General features: G+C 45.3%; 1 protein-coding gene across 5 annotated transcripts in view; it reads right to left on the reverse strand.

Annotated features, from left to right (window-relative positions):
- The window catches only part of trrap (transformation/transcription domain-associated protein), a 69,941-nt gene that overhangs the window by 24,346 nt on the left and 29,418 nt on the right, over positions 1 to 16,177 (reverse strand). For all 5 annotated transcript variants that reach the window (XM_076093368.1, XM_076093367.1, XM_076093366.1 and 2 more), the window contains 15 exons: positions 15,633 to 15,779; positions 13,436 to 13,649; positions 13,078 to 13,206; positions 12,012 to 12,161; positions 10,766 to 10,965; positions 10,273 to 10,394; positions 8,862 to 9,075; positions 8,525 to 8,704; positions 8,231 to 8,377; positions 7,720 to 7,839; positions 5,943 to 6,230; positions 5,385 to 5,522; positions 4,945 to 5,057; positions 4,031 to 4,166; positions 1,851 to 2,042 (listed from right to left, as the gene is read on the reverse strand). In XM_076093368.1, coding sequence (XP_075949483.1) covers positions 1,851 to 2,042; positions 4,031 to 4,166; positions 4,945 to 5,057; positions 5,385 to 5,522; positions 5,943 to 6,230; positions 7,720 to 7,839; positions 8,231 to 8,377; positions 8,525 to 8,704; positions 8,862 to 9,075; positions 10,273 to 10,394; positions 10,766 to 10,965; positions 12,012 to 12,161; positions 13,078 to 13,206; positions 13,436 to 13,649; positions 15,633 to 15,779 — 2,490 coding nt within the window. The remainder of the gene's footprint in view (positions 1 to 1,850; positions 2,043 to 4,030; positions 4,167 to 4,944; positions 5,058 to 5,384; positions 5,523 to 5,942; positions 6,231 to 7,719; positions 7,840 to 8,230; positions 8,378 to 8,524; positions 8,705 to 8,861; positions 9,076 to 10,272; positions 10,395 to 10,765; positions 10,966 to 12,011; positions 12,162 to 13,077; positions 13,207 to 13,435; positions 13,650 to 15,632; positions 15,780 to 16,177) is intronic.

A 16,177-nucleotide genomic window follows, 5' to 3' on the forward strand; every position in this document is an offset into this window, starting at 1 on the left:
TTGTGCTTGCTTAAGTTTGTTTGGACATGCATACTAAGTTAGCCATTAAAAATCTCTCTTCCCGGTTTTTCTTGTTGTCTTCAGTGTGTGGAAGAAGAACTTCCCTAAAATATTGAAATGCATTCAATGAAAACATGGTTAGAAAGTGGATGTGGAGTGTTTGGTGATCAGATTTGATCTAAGAGGTGGAAAGATGGGGTGGGACACGTGGAGATCAAGAGACGATGGAACAGGAAGAAAAGTGATGGCAAGGAAGACGCATAATGGGAGACGGCTACATTAATGGAAAAAATGACTTTAACAAGGTAAAAGTGTAGAGACAGAGAGTGAAAAAAAACATAAAAGATGAGGTGAAAGGTAGAGCCTGAAATGATCAGAGAGGGTATTGACAGATATGAAGACAGAAGACAATGCCGGGGCTGTCCTCCTTAAGGCCACCGGCTTAGGACTCGTACTCAACCATCCCGGAGCCTGAAAGCCTCCACAAACGAGATGGATCAAAGTCACCAAACACATTTACCTCCACAGACAGCCATACTGCAAGATCTGTAACATAACCTTCTCATTGCCTCTTGTAACACATATTATTAAGCATCTTGTGAACACGTCACGCAAACATTTTGCCGTTAGAAATACAGCCCGGCAATATTTCTTTCGTGCCATCATAATTATTTTGTGGGGGAAAAATCGTAACGTCTTCCTATATTACTTCAATGGCCAATCTGCTCCAATATGGCAAAGAAGAAAAGGGACGAGGAGATGTGAAAATGATAATGGAGGGCTTCTATCTCACTCCGTGGAAGAGAAAGCCCCATTGATCGCCCCAAAGCCGCTTTGTGAACACATGATCAATCATTCCATTATAACTACTCATCAATCAATATTAAAGCCAACCCTCATAATCGATAGTGTGGGTGATAATCCATTGATTGCCAGTCACTGCTGAGAGCTGGGATTTGATGATAACTTCATTGGAATGGTATTGTGAACCCCTTTTGGTATTTGCACAGTCTGGGCTTCTTATTCTCCGCTGCTCGCGGAGTCGTGAACGTGAGATATGGAGTTTGGAATGGAGATTTACAACAGGCCGCTTGGCTGGGCAGAGGAATAAATAGCTTGTTTTCCCTCGGCTGGGGTAAATAATTGGACTGCACATATGCGAGCACACGCACGACCACAACACACAAACACAATAACAAAGAGCGTAGTCACCCAATTCAAATACCCATTTTGAAAAGATAAATGTAGTGAATCAGAGCTTTACTGAAGACTTAACCCCCCCCACACACACACACTCGCATCTCCCAAAACAAAATAAATTAGGCAATACAATATTTTTCACAATTATCTGTTAATATCAGCTGATGGCCCATTTCTAACCTTCATTCAGACTGTCCCATTCATCATGTAAATGTAATTCTACTGCAGGTATTTAATCAAACGGTATCTGATGGCAGGGAAGTAATTACAGCTATTCTAAACTAACTCTTCTTCTTCTCTCCTTCTCTGTTCACTCTACCTTTTTCAATTTTCTCCCTTCTCATCTCCGCCCCTGTCTATTGTAATCTCTCATGGTGGAATCAAAGAGGCTTAAAAGTTTTTTGATATTTTTTTCTTTTTTAATCATCTATCTCAATTCTACAAAATGGAGTGCGAGAGGAGATAGAGGCCGTTATCAGAGTTACTCAACAACATCTCAGGGCCACCGACGCTCTCTTGACATGCATCTCTTCAAGCTCTTATTGCAATAAATCGACTTCCCTTCACTATTCATCCCCGGTTCCCGGGCTGCTGCGTCGGTCTGACGGGAGCCTTTCGACAGAAAACCTTCATGCATTGTGCACACTGACCTGCAGCAGCGGCGTGTGAACGTGGGAAACGATGTGAGGCAGCCTCCTCCACTCCCGGATGGCCAGGCTGGAGGCCATCTCCACCAGCCGCTCGATGAAGTTGAGCTGCTGCTCCTCCGGGTGGCAGATGGCCAGGTAGCCGCGGTGCATGTTCACCTTCCACGCCATCTCCTTAGGACAGCTCAGCTCCACCTGGAAGTGTCGCGCAGAAGGTCAATTTACATGTCTCAACACACGCGTATCGGAGCAGAAGACTGCGGCTACAAAACTGAATGATCAAGAATAAATTCTGTTCTGAATGAGTTCTGAAAAGTACTGCCCCATATCAAGATGATTCACAAGGACACTGTTGCTGTTGGTAATGGGAGTTTTGCTAGTTTGCATTCATCTAAAGAGCATAAATGTTTTGTTTTATTAATCAGTCTTTTACTTATTCTACCATCTGCCGTCTCCAGAAAATCAATCTTTACTCGTGTTCGCACTGAAAAACAACTTCATCTTGCTATTTTATGTTGTGATAAATCCACAGGTTTTCCTAATAAATCCACCCCGTTAACACACAGGATAAATTCATGTTTGAGACTGTTTTTTTAAATTCTCTTAATTGCTTTGTTTTTAAGTTCCATAACTATTTTGTGGCATGACACATGAGCAGTACATTGAAAAATGTATACTTTCAGGAACAGCTGACTGAGTCACTAACAGACAGTAGCTGTTATTTGCAAATAAAAAAAAAAGATTAATTCAAGAATGACTGTGGATTTGGTGACATGTTCTCTTGAAACAGATACAGTTGTGTATGTGGCGCGCTATTCTTGTGCGTGTTTGTCCGTATGATGTTAAGCAGAATAGAGCAAACCCTTCACAGCAGTTGGGACTGTGGCAGTTTTAATTAAATGAAAACACCCGAGGGGGAAAAGACCTATGACACCGTCCCTGCACAGTTTAGCACAGACGCACAATACTGCTTCCAGTTCATTTTGAGAATGGTTTCAGCACGACTTTTGTACTAATGACTAATCAACCTGGCGAGTCTGACACGGAGGCGGAGGAGATGAAAAGGCCTCGCTATTGATTAAATCGCTGAGTGCATTAACGCTAAACAAACAACAGCACAGGGGAGCCCGCCACGTCAAACCTGAGGTCTGCTGCTGTGTGTTTATAAGAGTGAAAAGAGCAAGAGAATGAGGAAGCATAGGTGTATATTTGTGTATGCTCTTCCGATGTCGGAGGAAAATACAGTGACTGGTTAGAGCACACTTATCGGGGGGGGGGGGGGGGGTTGACGCTTGATGAATATCCTGGAGACAGGGCCACCCTCATCATGAGCCGGCTGTAATCGAAAGCGGGGGACATTTGGACTTCGCCTCTGAGCTGGCGAGCAGTGGGCAGGCCGGCGACTGAACGCCTTTCTCCTTCTCCTCCACCATAAAACAAATCGCCTCGCAGCAGATGCTGGGGGTAATTATTCACGCGCGCAGCTGTCGTAAATATTAGCCGCTAAAACCAGAGCCGCAGAGCGAGGGATGAAGAGACGGAGCAGGAGGTAAGAGAGGGTAGCGATGACAGGAAGAAAAAAAACAAGTAAAGAAGAGAAGTTGGAGAGGTGAGAGACAAAAAAAAAAGGGGGAAATGGGAACACAAAGGAAGGAAGGAAGGAAGGGAACACGGAGCACGTTGGTGCTGCCATCCAGACAATTTAATTAGGTGTCACCTTAGGACAGAGCGGCTCAATGGATTGGTTCCAAGTCTCCTTGGAAGAGCAAAGCAGGAGTATTTGTTATATGTCAGGTACTATCACGAGCTTGCCACCCGTCTACACTTTGTTTTAGGAAACACGAGGCCAATAAATTAACGGAGCAAAAAGCTGAACTGCATTACCACAGCTTTACAGCCGGCTCGCTCATTATCCCCGTGTGGACGGACCCAATATCAAGTAACTATACTTCACACGGACACGAGGCCTGCACTTAACGTACAGCACTGTACCTGAAAGCAGGGGTGAAATGAAAAAGTAGAGTCGAGGCTCTGGTTCACTGGGTTCAAGCCTACAGAGGCTCCACTGCGTCTGTGACTTCTATTTTCTACTGTTTTTGTCCTGTGTGCAGATGTGTTTACACGTGTATAAATACATGTAGTAATGTGTTTTTGTTTTTACGTTGGGACTGCACACTGCTCACCTGTACCAGAGCCTCCTTCATGGCAGCCCAGTTGGAAACCCTCCAGGCACACTCGAGCATGAGGTAAGGGTTCGAGTGGCCTTTGGATTGGCCGTATTCTGTCAAAGGTTCCCACTGGTTCAATTCCTTAGAACATCTGGACAAGAAGACGAGGGAGGCGAAAGGTTTAGGCAACTTTAAACAGTGTATGCTTATAAATGTGAAACAGCTGTGCTAAACAATAAATTGAATTCCTTTCTATTAGTCCAGTGGGTCATTTGGAGCCGTCACTGTGGGAGGTTTGCCTGGTAAAAAAAAAAATGTATTTGGGCTTTTTAAAATACCGTCTGGGTTTTTCACATTTGCATAGGCCATATGTTTGTGACTCCTTTAATGCTAGAAATGATTTGCATGGTAAAATACACCAAATATTAGAGGTAAAATACATTTAATTTTACCATTTTAAAATAATAATAATGAGGTTTTAACAGGCAGGGAAACGACTGGTTCAGCAGGGAGGCATGGTGGTCGTCCTAGACTTTGGCAAGTTGTTATTAAAAAGTAATTTAATTCAGATACATCACAACTAAAGTTGACTTGAAAAATCGCTGCTGACAGATGCATATTTTCCCAATAACCGCACCTATGCAACACCCATATATGAGCAAAAATTATATTTAGGCCTGCAAAGAAAGCAATGACAAGAAAAATATACATTTCATACAGAACTCCTATTTGTTGATTATATTATGGCTTCTGGGTGCCCTGCCGTATAATTTGTGTCATGAATGAAATAAACCTTATCTGGTTTGAACAATCAATGGTGCACAGTATATATATGAAGGTATTAAAGTAACAATCCACACTGGTTTTGTGCTGCGCTGGCTCTCTCGATGTGTAACACGAGACTGCCCTCTGGGATCCAGAAACCTTACCGTATCCAGTGGTCCTCCCAGAGCTGGTACTCTGGGAAGATGGCCGGGGAGACGTTGCTCCTCTCATGCTCTTTCCTGGCCTTCTCCATCGCTTTCTCGTAGCTTTCTTGGGCCTGAACAGACACGTGACAGACGTTAATAAAAAGCTTTTTGAGGCTAATAGAATGATTATCAGTACAACCTGCCCGCCTCGATGCAACCTTTTCTTTTATATCCTCGTTGATATAAATGGATATATAAGATTAGAAACACCTCTCAGTGAAATGCAATATAATTTAACGGCACCACAAATTACAGCCCATAAAGTTAAATAACACCTTCATGGTGGTAGGATTTATTTGCAGGACGGTGAACCCAATAAACTGGCAACAGAGACTCGTAAGTAGGACCATGCATTCATTTGAAAGTGCCCGCTGGTTTCCTTTCAGGACAACGCTAACCTGTTCAAAGAAACCATGCTGCTCGTAGGCGATGGCCGTGGCGGTCTCAGGAAACTTGCACCTCTTCTGCCACAGGCCGGCCCACATGTCCTCCTCTTGGAGCAGAGAGTAGAGCTCTGCTAGAGAGTCCAAAATCTCCTGTAGAGAGGTAGAGCAAAATGTAGACGGCAGCAGAACAAATTGAAACGTTTGCAGCGATCGCACTATAAATGAGCGAGAGCAGCTTTGCTGATGAGTCTAGTTCAAACAAGATAAGAGGCAGAGCGCCGACTTTAAACGTGAGGCTGAGACGCACAAAAATACACGACGCACATGACAAATATATTTTCAGATCCTCCACAGTGGAAGAGAAGGATTCATTTAAAAAAAAGAGTGTCACATTATGATCTATTTAGTTTTTTGAGAATTTCTTTTCCTGACAAATAAAAGTCATGGAGGAAACACTTCACTGTACCAATATTGTAAATTGTCAAGTTAATAAATAATAGCCAAAATAAAAAAAATCGTTAAACTTTGATAGTGCCAGCTCAAAGTGTATATATATATATGTATATATACCTGTTGAGGTGGTGTGATGCTCTCCTGCTCGTAGAACTCGGTGCTCTGCTTGGGTTTGTTGTGCAGGCTGAGGCCCTTTTCAAAGGCCTGCTGCTCCAGCATTAAAGTGGAGCGCAGCCAGAGGTTGTGCGTCTTGCCCAAGTACTTCAGCACACACGGGCGGATGGGAATGGGAGGCACACACTGGGACATGGCCTCGACGAAGCAGTTGAGGGCGCTGGGCTGACAGTCCCTCTGGGCCTGGTGGCTGCCGCTGCACAGGAAAGGACTCATTTCTCCTGACAGAGCCTGCAGAGCGGAGGAGGGAGAGAGAGAGAGCGAGAGAGAGAGAGAGAGAGAGAGAGAGAGAGAGAGAGAGAGAGAGAGAGAGAGAGAGAGCCCATCAACTACACACAGTTTCACTTAAGCAGCCGTGCACTGATATAGCGTATTGATGAAGGTATTCTGTTGCATGTATGGGATGCAACATGATGCCTTTTTTCCAGTAACAGAGAGGTGTTAAGAAAAAAAAGAAAAAAGAAAGAAAAAAAAGGTAACAAAAAACAAGTACGGTGACTGGGAAGGGACACATCGTATGCAGCCTGTTTGTGTATTCAGAACAGAAAATGAAAGACTTAAGAACATCTACTGTTATTCAGGTAATGGCATTATTCGCTTGTTTAAAAGCTACACACAGCCTCTCAGAGCAGCCACATTTGCACAAAATAGACTTTTGAGTGTGACCGCTGAGTTAGTGCTCTGATAATCATGACTGACACACACTCAGAAATAAATGATGTATTGGTAATGAATAGAATTTCCACTGCCCGTTGACAGCATGGAATAATTAATCCCTTGATGGTCACTTTAATGAGGCTGGTGGTGGAGAAGGCCAGTATGTCATCAAATTCATTTCCTGAGGAGAATATGCTTTTCTATAATTCCCATGCAATCCCCCCCGCCCAAAGAAATAAAGCCCGAGCATCAGTGATCATTCAATTTCCACCATGAATTGATATGGTGTAATAGCGGTATGAAACGCAGGGCTGAGGTAGGCGTCAGAACAAACACGTGACACATTAGTGACATCATGCCTGTCACACAGGAAGAAAATAAACTTTGAAGCAATCTCTCTACTGACTGCATCTTTCAGATGTTGAAGAGCTCAATCACTTCAAATCAGGGCCTTTCAACGAGTCTCAAAATACTCGACATGCATCTGGTTCGTTAAACCCATTACAGCGTTCTTCCCTCTGCTTTCTCGTTTCCATATTAGGCATAAATGAATCAGTCCTCATTGAGTGGAATTGCATGTTTTGAGACAAACGGGATGGCCGAGGTCAGAGTTACTGTCTGTATGTATGTGTTTGGGCACAAGGAGAACAAATAGGCAATGTGCAAAAAATACTAGGAGATGGAGAGAAGACATGCGTGTGCATCTGTCTTTGTGATTCAGAAAGAGACTGAATTGTCATTGTGTCATTTACAAAACAAGCGAATTGTTTAGATTTTAAAAAGTAGTGGCTCCACTTGGCTCACAGTATGCAAGCTGTGTCGTGCACATGTAAAATATTTTGGCAGTACGTAACAAGCTAAATTACATCAAATATTTCCCCACAAAGCTGGATGTTGATGCTAAAAACATCAGGTGCATAACAAAGACGCATGCATTTCTTTTTTCCTATTGTGATGACTTACATACTTGTTATAGTTATACTGAAATGTCCTAAAACTGAAGTTACCTAGCTACGTGCTTCTGTGCCCTGGATGTAAGTAGAGGCCAGGACGTTATACTCACATGCTGCTGCCTGTCAGAGAGGATCTTCCAGAGGCGAGGGAAGAGCTGAACCCAGGTCCTCTCAGCCAGCGGTGTGGAGATGTGACAGAGCTGGACCAGAGCGTTCAGAAGTGCCCCCGTCTAAACCAGAGCAGAGACCAAAAATAAATAAATGACAGCTGCTGACTCAGCAAGGCGGTGGTTCCCTGTCTTCGGGGCTCGAGAGCACTGCGGATTCGCTATCCTACTGGGTCGGTAATTGTATTCAACTGATGTTCTACGTTGAAAAACACGTCCCCCGTTTTACAGCTAGAATGAAAATCAGCAGGGTGCTGGATCATAAAAACCTTCTGCAAAATAAAGATGAGGGAAAATATTTGAAAATATGATTAAATGATATATCTCAAACACTGCGTTCTCTGCTAGAAGTGGCCCCTGGGTAATTAGGATAATACTGAAAGCTCCTCACGTCAACATTGCAGTTTTCTCAGCCCCTCAGTACACTGCTGGACAGAGTAGAGGCCAGTCTTACCTTGACCTCCCGTAGTGAGTCGAGAAACTTGTCGTGGCGGTTTGTCAGCATGTGCAGCTGGTTGCCTGCGTCTCTCTCAGCCTGCTCCTTGGTCTTGGGGATGGCGGTCTGGTCACCTGGTGCTAACTCTATGTCTATCTCCACATCCTGCCACAGAAGAGAGGAAAACCATTGTCTTTTGGGAGAGCTTTGCAAACTAAGAAGCTTTAAGGACCACAGTATGTAACACACACATAATTGGATAGTGTGATAACTTATGTGTCTCTTGATGTATTGTGTGCGAGTGTGTCCCACCTCCTCCTTGGTCTCGCTGGTCTGACTCTCACGTGGCTCCTGCTTGACATGTGTCGCCATAGCGAAGGCAGCGCGGTCGTGGCTGTCAGCCAGGTTGATGACGTTGGTGATGGAGGGCAGCATGGATCCCTGGCAGCTGGTGCCGATGATGGTGTTTCGTTCACACACCGCCAGCAGCAGCTAACACACACACAAAGACCAAGTGCAAAAGGTCAGTGACAGTAAACGACATGACAACAAGAGGGTAGTTGAAATTAAACTACCTTTGAATGAAAAATGCATTATCTTTAATGTTGGATAAAAGGCTTTAAAAGACCAGATGCAGCGATCGGCTTACCTCTATGCACTGTTTGATCCAGAAGTGGCTGCCCATGGCCTCCCAGTTCTGAGAGCAGCAGATGTAGAGCAGCCTCTCGTACACACGCCGCTTCATGGAGGAGTCAAACACCTCAAAGAACTTGGCTCTGATCAGCGGCTGGGTGCACCGAAGCCCCGAGAGGAAGGCCGGCTCCAACTTGGACGTGATGTCACTTCCTGAAAGGCTCTCGTCCCTGAATCATGCGACGGGCAAAACGTTTGTTTGACGGAGCTTGCATGCCAGCTTTTACCCATTTGACAATAACCACTGTGACACTAAGGGCTCAGTGGCATTCCTTGAGAATAGCAGTGATGTATGACAATATCGGCAGATGCCACTGCAACAACACTCAGACATGTTGAAGCAATTTAATGAGGCTTGAGAGTCTTTCGTTAAGTGCATTTGTAAATTAATTATGTTGCTAAATATCATCCGAACAGTACCACCCTGGACAGGTCGCCAGATGATCACAGGGCCGACACATAGACACAGACAACCAATCACACACCTACAGTGTGTGGAAGCCCGAGAACCCAAAAACACAAGCTAAGAAAAACTACATTTTTATTTTTTAAATAATACAAAGAATATTATAAAAGTTATATTTACAGCTCATTTATTCATTTCTGTGTAACTGTGACATCATTGTGTATACTACTAATTAGCACAAAACGTCATCTCGGAGCAACAATCTAACGCAAGGCGCCCGCGTGTTCAAACAGCCGTGTAGTGCAACACTGACAACCACGGAAATGCGGGGAGATGGCAGTTAACACTGAATATTCTGTGAAATTAAGTATCTTTAATGTGGTTACTCCACAGTTAGTAAAGCACCAACCGTCATGTATTCAACACTTAAATAACAAATGTCATCATTGCGACATCATCCTGCTGCTCTAAACGGGCCTCATGGGTATGACTCACACAGCAGAAGGAGAGAGGGAGGCTGGGATAAAAACAACAAAAGGCAACGCTGCCACAGCTGCATATTGCCCCTATTTGCGCCATTCTCTTAATCACACATTGTACTGGCACAGCTGCTTTATCATTCCATTATCATTGCTCGCTGTCCATCACGGCTTTACGGCTCGTTTTAAACCTTTTGACATGAAGAGCAGATGGGCTGGAGGAATACGATGTACATTTGGCTGATTAAATGTGTACGTGTGTGAGACGGAAAGACAAAAGGGCCGGAGTTTGATGAATAGCGGGCAGTAGGACCATGAATGGTGCACCACACATGCTTCAAACCCCCGTCCTCCTCATCTTGACCCAACCTCCCGCGTCTTTCCCCTCCGCGACCTTCATCCCACCTTTTTAAGATGGATGCAAGGGCGGCGTGGCGTCAGCGGCACGGCCATTTGGCCATGTGATGAATGGCGGTAATTACCTGTAGACATAATTAACGAGGTCCAGGAACTGGGCGTTTAACTCAAGTTCGTCGGGGAAGCGCTTCTCTATGTAGGTCATCATCTTCACCAGCAGGATGGACTTCTCGCGTAGGTTGGGCATCTGGAGGGAGGTGGAAGAAGAGGGATGTCGGTCAGAAAGGAGCGATAGTGGCGATGAAACTCAACGAGAGAGAGAGATATTCAGATTCTTTCTTGTAACTGCATCTCTCTGTCCAGCTCAGCTTTTTACTGCTTGCTGTCCTTCTACAGAGTAAAATAAAATAAAGACCAAAGACACCTCTGTGGGTGTAATGCTAACGTTAACCTCACTGGGTTTCACACCTTTTTAAAAATATACATTGCTGATTCAGCGCTGATTCCCACCTGCTACTACCAAAGAAACAATGCGATGATCTGCTAAATCACGCATTTTGTTTGCACACATTGTATTTGCGGAACTTACTATTGTTTCAGAGTAAGCCTCCTTCTTACCTGATTCGCAGCCATTGGAGAATTGTTCTTCACCCACTCTTCAACAATTTTGACGACAGCGCGGAGGATTTTGGGGTCGGGTGACTTCTCAATCAGCGACGTGAGGATGACCTGGATGAAGTTCTTCCTCATTTCCATGCTCATGACGGACAGGCGAGTCTTCACCAGGTCAAGACTCAGCATCACCAGCTCGCTGGTCACTAGAGGAACAGAGGGGTTAACGGTCAGAAGCAGGACTGAGGATTTAAGCTATACTAATATCGATGGAAAGTATTTGTTGACAGTTGTGGATAAAGTATTATCCACAGTATATAAAAGACACCAGCTGAATTTAGTGTGTCTTCAATATCAGCTAGGTAAGCAACCAAAATATTGGTCATGCGAGTCCTGCACTTCTGTATTTTTAGCGGTGATAGCAGCCAAAAATACAACTCAACAGTCGGGTTGGAACTACTTTACAAGGAAGTTCATTAGATTAGAGAGACATGAGGTTAGTTAGTGACTAGAACTGTGCCTAGTAGAGGGTAGATGTCTGTGTTTCCCGATATAGTCATTAGGGAGCAATTTAGAGCCCGGATAGCATCTTACAGCCATTAGCTCCTTCTGAGAAGAAGCAACAGGAATCATGTAGTGCCCGACTTCTATAAATCCGGTGAAGCCAAGCTCAGAGAAGACAGGAACATTGATGAATTTTGTAATAGTCGTGGGGAAGCTAAACAACCTAAAGCACTTAAACAACACTTGTCTTCTCTTTACCCTTGCTGCCTGCAGTATGAGGCAGGTTGTCAAGCGGTTCTATATCAAACACTGTCTACCCTTTCAAACCCATAACAAAACATCACGAGGTTACCATCCGTTTGTTTTATCCGGAGAGACGATACAGAGATGAGGAACATTCTCTGTGAAAGCAGACTATCTGTAGAGCGGGTCTCACCCGACTACGAAAGCTACTGAGAACACAGCTGGGCTCATTGATATAGAACTTTTGATCCGGCCTTTGTAAGGAGCCGGGCTCTGCTGAGATACCTGAGCTCTAACGGAGTCTGAAGAAAGTCAACAAACGAGTGTGCATCTGCGATGTGTACAAGTGACCTCACGCACAGCCCTTGTTGGATCGGAGTTGGGGATACGTATGCACACTAGCCTTCCTGATCATGTCAGCCAGCTGTAGCTGCAGCACTGTAATATTAGTTCAATTGAAGTCTGGCTTCCTCATATTCTTTCCACTGAATTCATGTCCATGTACCCGTGCTGGTTTCCGTGACCCCTGGGTTGGCCTGCTGGGGGCTCAGGTGTTCGCGCACCATCTTCTGCAGCGAGCGCATGAACACCGAGATGAGGCGGTCGATGTAGCTGGCGTTGTAACTGCAGGCTGACTTCAGGATCATCAGTGTTCCTGGGAGACAAATGAAGGGGAAGAGAGAGAGAGAGAGTGAGAAACACAACAACATGACAAGAACCCTAACCTCTGTGGGGCAAAGTGACAGACACACACCTGCAGTCAGCCTGTGTTCATATACACAGCACGACAAGGACTTTATGTCTTCTTTAAAGGGAATCTAACTGAAGTTTATCACAGAGGGACAAGTAAAAGAAATGTCCTTCTCTGTTGCTTCTCCCTAGAGGGGAGACAAATGTTAAAATGTAACCCCCCCCCCCCATCCCAATCACATCAGCGCTTCCTCTCTTTGACAGCAGGACACCAAATGCTTTTTATTGACCACAACGGCCATTTTGGGAAACCATACAGAATAGCATTACCCGTAGTCTGTTCTCCAAAAGTCATCTGTCACCTTAAGGGCCCTTTATTCAGAAAGCGATTGCATAGTTCAAATAAAAGAAAAAGACAATCTAATAACTGTCTCTTTGGAATAAGCTTCAATGTAAGTTTTTGATATAAATACTCTCGGACATCTGGTTAAATAGCAGTAATGTTCGTACGGGGAGGGAGGCCGAAAGCAGCAATTCTTCCAGAAACAACCTTTCCCAAACCGCTGGACTGTGGCCTCCGTTTAAACAGACCAGATGTTAGCCCGAGCGGCGGGGCTCGTCGACTTGCATTTTAACGACCCACTCACCGGCTTAATTGCGAAAAAGTGACTAAAGTGGCTTGGTTTTTGTAAGGATGGAGAGGGAGTGTGAAAAATTGTAAAAAACCAAACCAAACCCCCCACACACGCGCACACGCGCACACACACACACACACACACACACACACACACACACACACCCGCAGGGTTTATGAGTGACAACGTGAGAGTAAAGGGATGATGGAGAAGAAGAAAAAAAGGGAGCGGTGAGGGAGGTCTTACCGAAGAGCTGTGTGGGGTTAGTGTTGCTCGTGGCTTTTTCGTAGTTGGTAAGTCCCTCATAGATGACCTTGCCCACAGCAGCATACAGACACTCCAACTCCTCATACTTCGATGCCACCGTTGATGTGCCTAGAGGGAGAGAAGCAGTGTTTACGGCAAACAAAGAGAAGTATCCAAATCAATGCCTTGCTTTCAGCACATGGCATGATAAAAGCAAATTTAGGAATTTAAGCATCAATCAACAGAGCAACGGTCCAAATATTTTAGTTAACAATTTCCTCAGACATGCAGTGCTTTCCTGAGTGTATGAGTGCAAGCTGGCCTGTTACAATTTAGGCATTAAACGCCGGCGACTTACTAGGCTCGGTGGGGAAGATGCTCATGAGGCGAGAAAGGAGGGAGTGGACGGCCCGCAGGACTTTGGTGTTGCCGCAGGTCATGCATGCGGCGATGCCCCGCTGGAGGGGCTTAAAATGGGCCAGGATGGCCGGGGACTGCAGCACCGTCAGCAGGAAGCAGAGGATCTCCAGCCCGGTGCAGATGTTGGAGATGTTAGCCTGGGCTGGCTGCTCCTGAGAGGACATGGAGAACAGTGGAAGCAGGTCAGTGGAGGAAAAGAAGTGTGTGGATAAGACGGTCAACGGTGGACAGACTATACGAGGGCAGTTACTACCAGTCGAGTGATCTGATTAACTGATCTCACCATGCCCCGCATTGCAACAAATACGACTCTAGTCCATAGATAATTATCCATTATGTCTATGTGCGTCTCTCTCTTCACCTTTTTTTGGAGAATAATTTCCTATATTGTCGCTTTTCTTAGAGCAATATCATCTGTAGGGGAATTTTAATAACGCCCAACCCTACCCTATTATGCCTCTTAATAAATGTGACCTCCATATCTAGGAAAATATTAAGGCTTATCTTTTCAGACCCAAGTCTACAACTCTAAAACAAAGCAAGAAAAAAAAAACTATTCTGCAAATTCATCCCTAGATGCATTAATCATCCAAGTTTTTATTACACAGACAGACGACTCGGGAATCAATATTCTACACACAGAGGTATTTTGCACACAAAAGAACCGAGGCAGTGTGATTGCCGCTAAACCAAAGATCAATGGCCAACATTGGGTCCTAATTTTGTCTAAATTGCAATCAAGGTTCGGAGCGATTGCAGGGCCAAGAGGATAATCTGGGACAGATCCATAGCACTAATCTTGGCTAATGAACAAGGTGACTTTTGCGATAAAGCTCCTGGTAGATATTAGGGTGGTATTGATTCGGCACCGTATTAACAGAACGGGACCGTGTCTCTGGAGCCATGCAGATTCGGGCATGTATGTGCTTCGGCGTGCGATCGTGTGCATGTTTTGCGCGCGTGTCACCCGGCACTCTCACACCACTCCTCCCCGGCTCTTAATCACTGCCACGCCAGTACAATGAGATGATAAAAGGTAATCCGATTTAGAGCATTGTTCATTAGTCGGAGTAAGACGGCTAGGCAGGTAGAGCTTGCTCCCAGGGGGGAAAGGGCCCGTGTATGTGCATCTGCATAAGACCTACAGAAAGCCTTGTTTGTCAGACCATCCCCGTGGGATCTGGAGGGGCTGATTGTGTGTGTGTGTGTGTGTGTGTGTGTGTGTGTACTAGGCGGAGAGAGAAAGGCGCGACCGATGCAGTGATCCCCAAAAGGGAACAAGGGAAGTACGTGACAATTGCCGGCGCGCGGCGATAACCTTGTCTGAACAGCGGTGCTGAATCAGACCAGAGAGATGAGAAGAGGAGTGACGGATAAAAATAGAGAGCAGGAAGAGAGGCCGCGATAAGAGGCTGAAGAGAAAAAAGAAGAGATGAGAGAGGAGAGGAGGAAGTGGGGGGGGGGGCAAGAGACAGAGGGAGCGGCGAGGAGAGGAGCACAGAGGCACACAGGCGGCAAGGATGATGAGTTTAGGATGGAGAGGGGAGCGGGGGGGTTGAACAAGAAGGCACAGGGCAACCGGGATAGACTCTTGTTATCTCACCACTGTCATTATTTTGTCATTATGGCGGTCGGCGCCTCACTTCATGTATTACTGATAACAGACAAAGGACTCGGAGGCGTTAGAGCAAACACTAAGACAGAGCTTAAGCGGAGACGGAGTAACTTCTGCGGTCTCTGGAAAAAGCGAACAGCAGAGGCACATTAGTTACCCTTTCCTGTTTGTTGATTATTGCTTTGAGCTGTAACAACGAGCCGGAATATTTTAAATTTTATTCAGACTTTGTTTGAATAAAAAAAACACTGTTGATGACATGCACTTGCGACTTCAAATAATCTGTGACACGCTCACGTAAACAAATACATTTTTTTGTGAAGAACAGCACGGTCCCCGTCACAAAATAGAAAAGATAAGGCCATTACAGGTCTGGACGCAGTGATTGACGAGTGATCTCTGGGAAATGCAGTGGAGACGCAGCAGTAACGACGGCGTAGAACCAATTATGTCACCAACACAAGCGTGAATGCGAAACATAAAGGCAGCCCTCAGTCTCAAGGCGTACGGCATATCTTACCACGGTCATGAGCAGCTTGTCAAACCACTGCAGCTTGAGCTCGGCGCGAGGCCACATGTCAGGCCTGAGGGCAGACTTCATGAGGCTAACGCAGCGACGGGAGAGCAGCTCCCCCGGAGACCCCGCCACGTTGGTGCTGTCGTTCACCTAGACGGGAGAGAAGGAAGGTTGGTATCATTATCAATGACAACGGGTCTTCATCTTCAATTTCACGACGAGGGGAGAAATCACACAGGGCAAGAAGAGACAAGGACTGTCACCATATATTGTAATTTCATTCGTGCAGCTAGAGTTCAACAGTGGCACAGTCAGGAAGGTGACGATCCGTCAGTCAGGCAGCGCTGCAGAAGCCCTCATATGTTGACATGCGGGAGCATCCTTTAGCAAGACAATGAAACCCTATCAGCTCTGTGTGCCTTGTTCTTTGGTTGATGGTAATCCCCGGGGGCCGGTGAACAGATACACATTTTCTACAGGGATCAATTCGGTATCACAATACACCGTTATCGAGTAGAATACAAAAAAAAGATGATGTTTCTTTAGAC

The sequence above is a fragment of the Anarhichas minor genome, unplaced genomic scaffold (assembly GCF_050575085.1).
Source record: "Anarhichas minor isolate MPS153535 unplaced genomic scaffold, ASM5057508v1 ptg000017l, whole genome shotgun sequence".
NCBI lineage: Eukaryota > Metazoa > Chordata > Actinopteri > Perciformes > Anarhichadidae > Anarhichas > Anarhichas minor.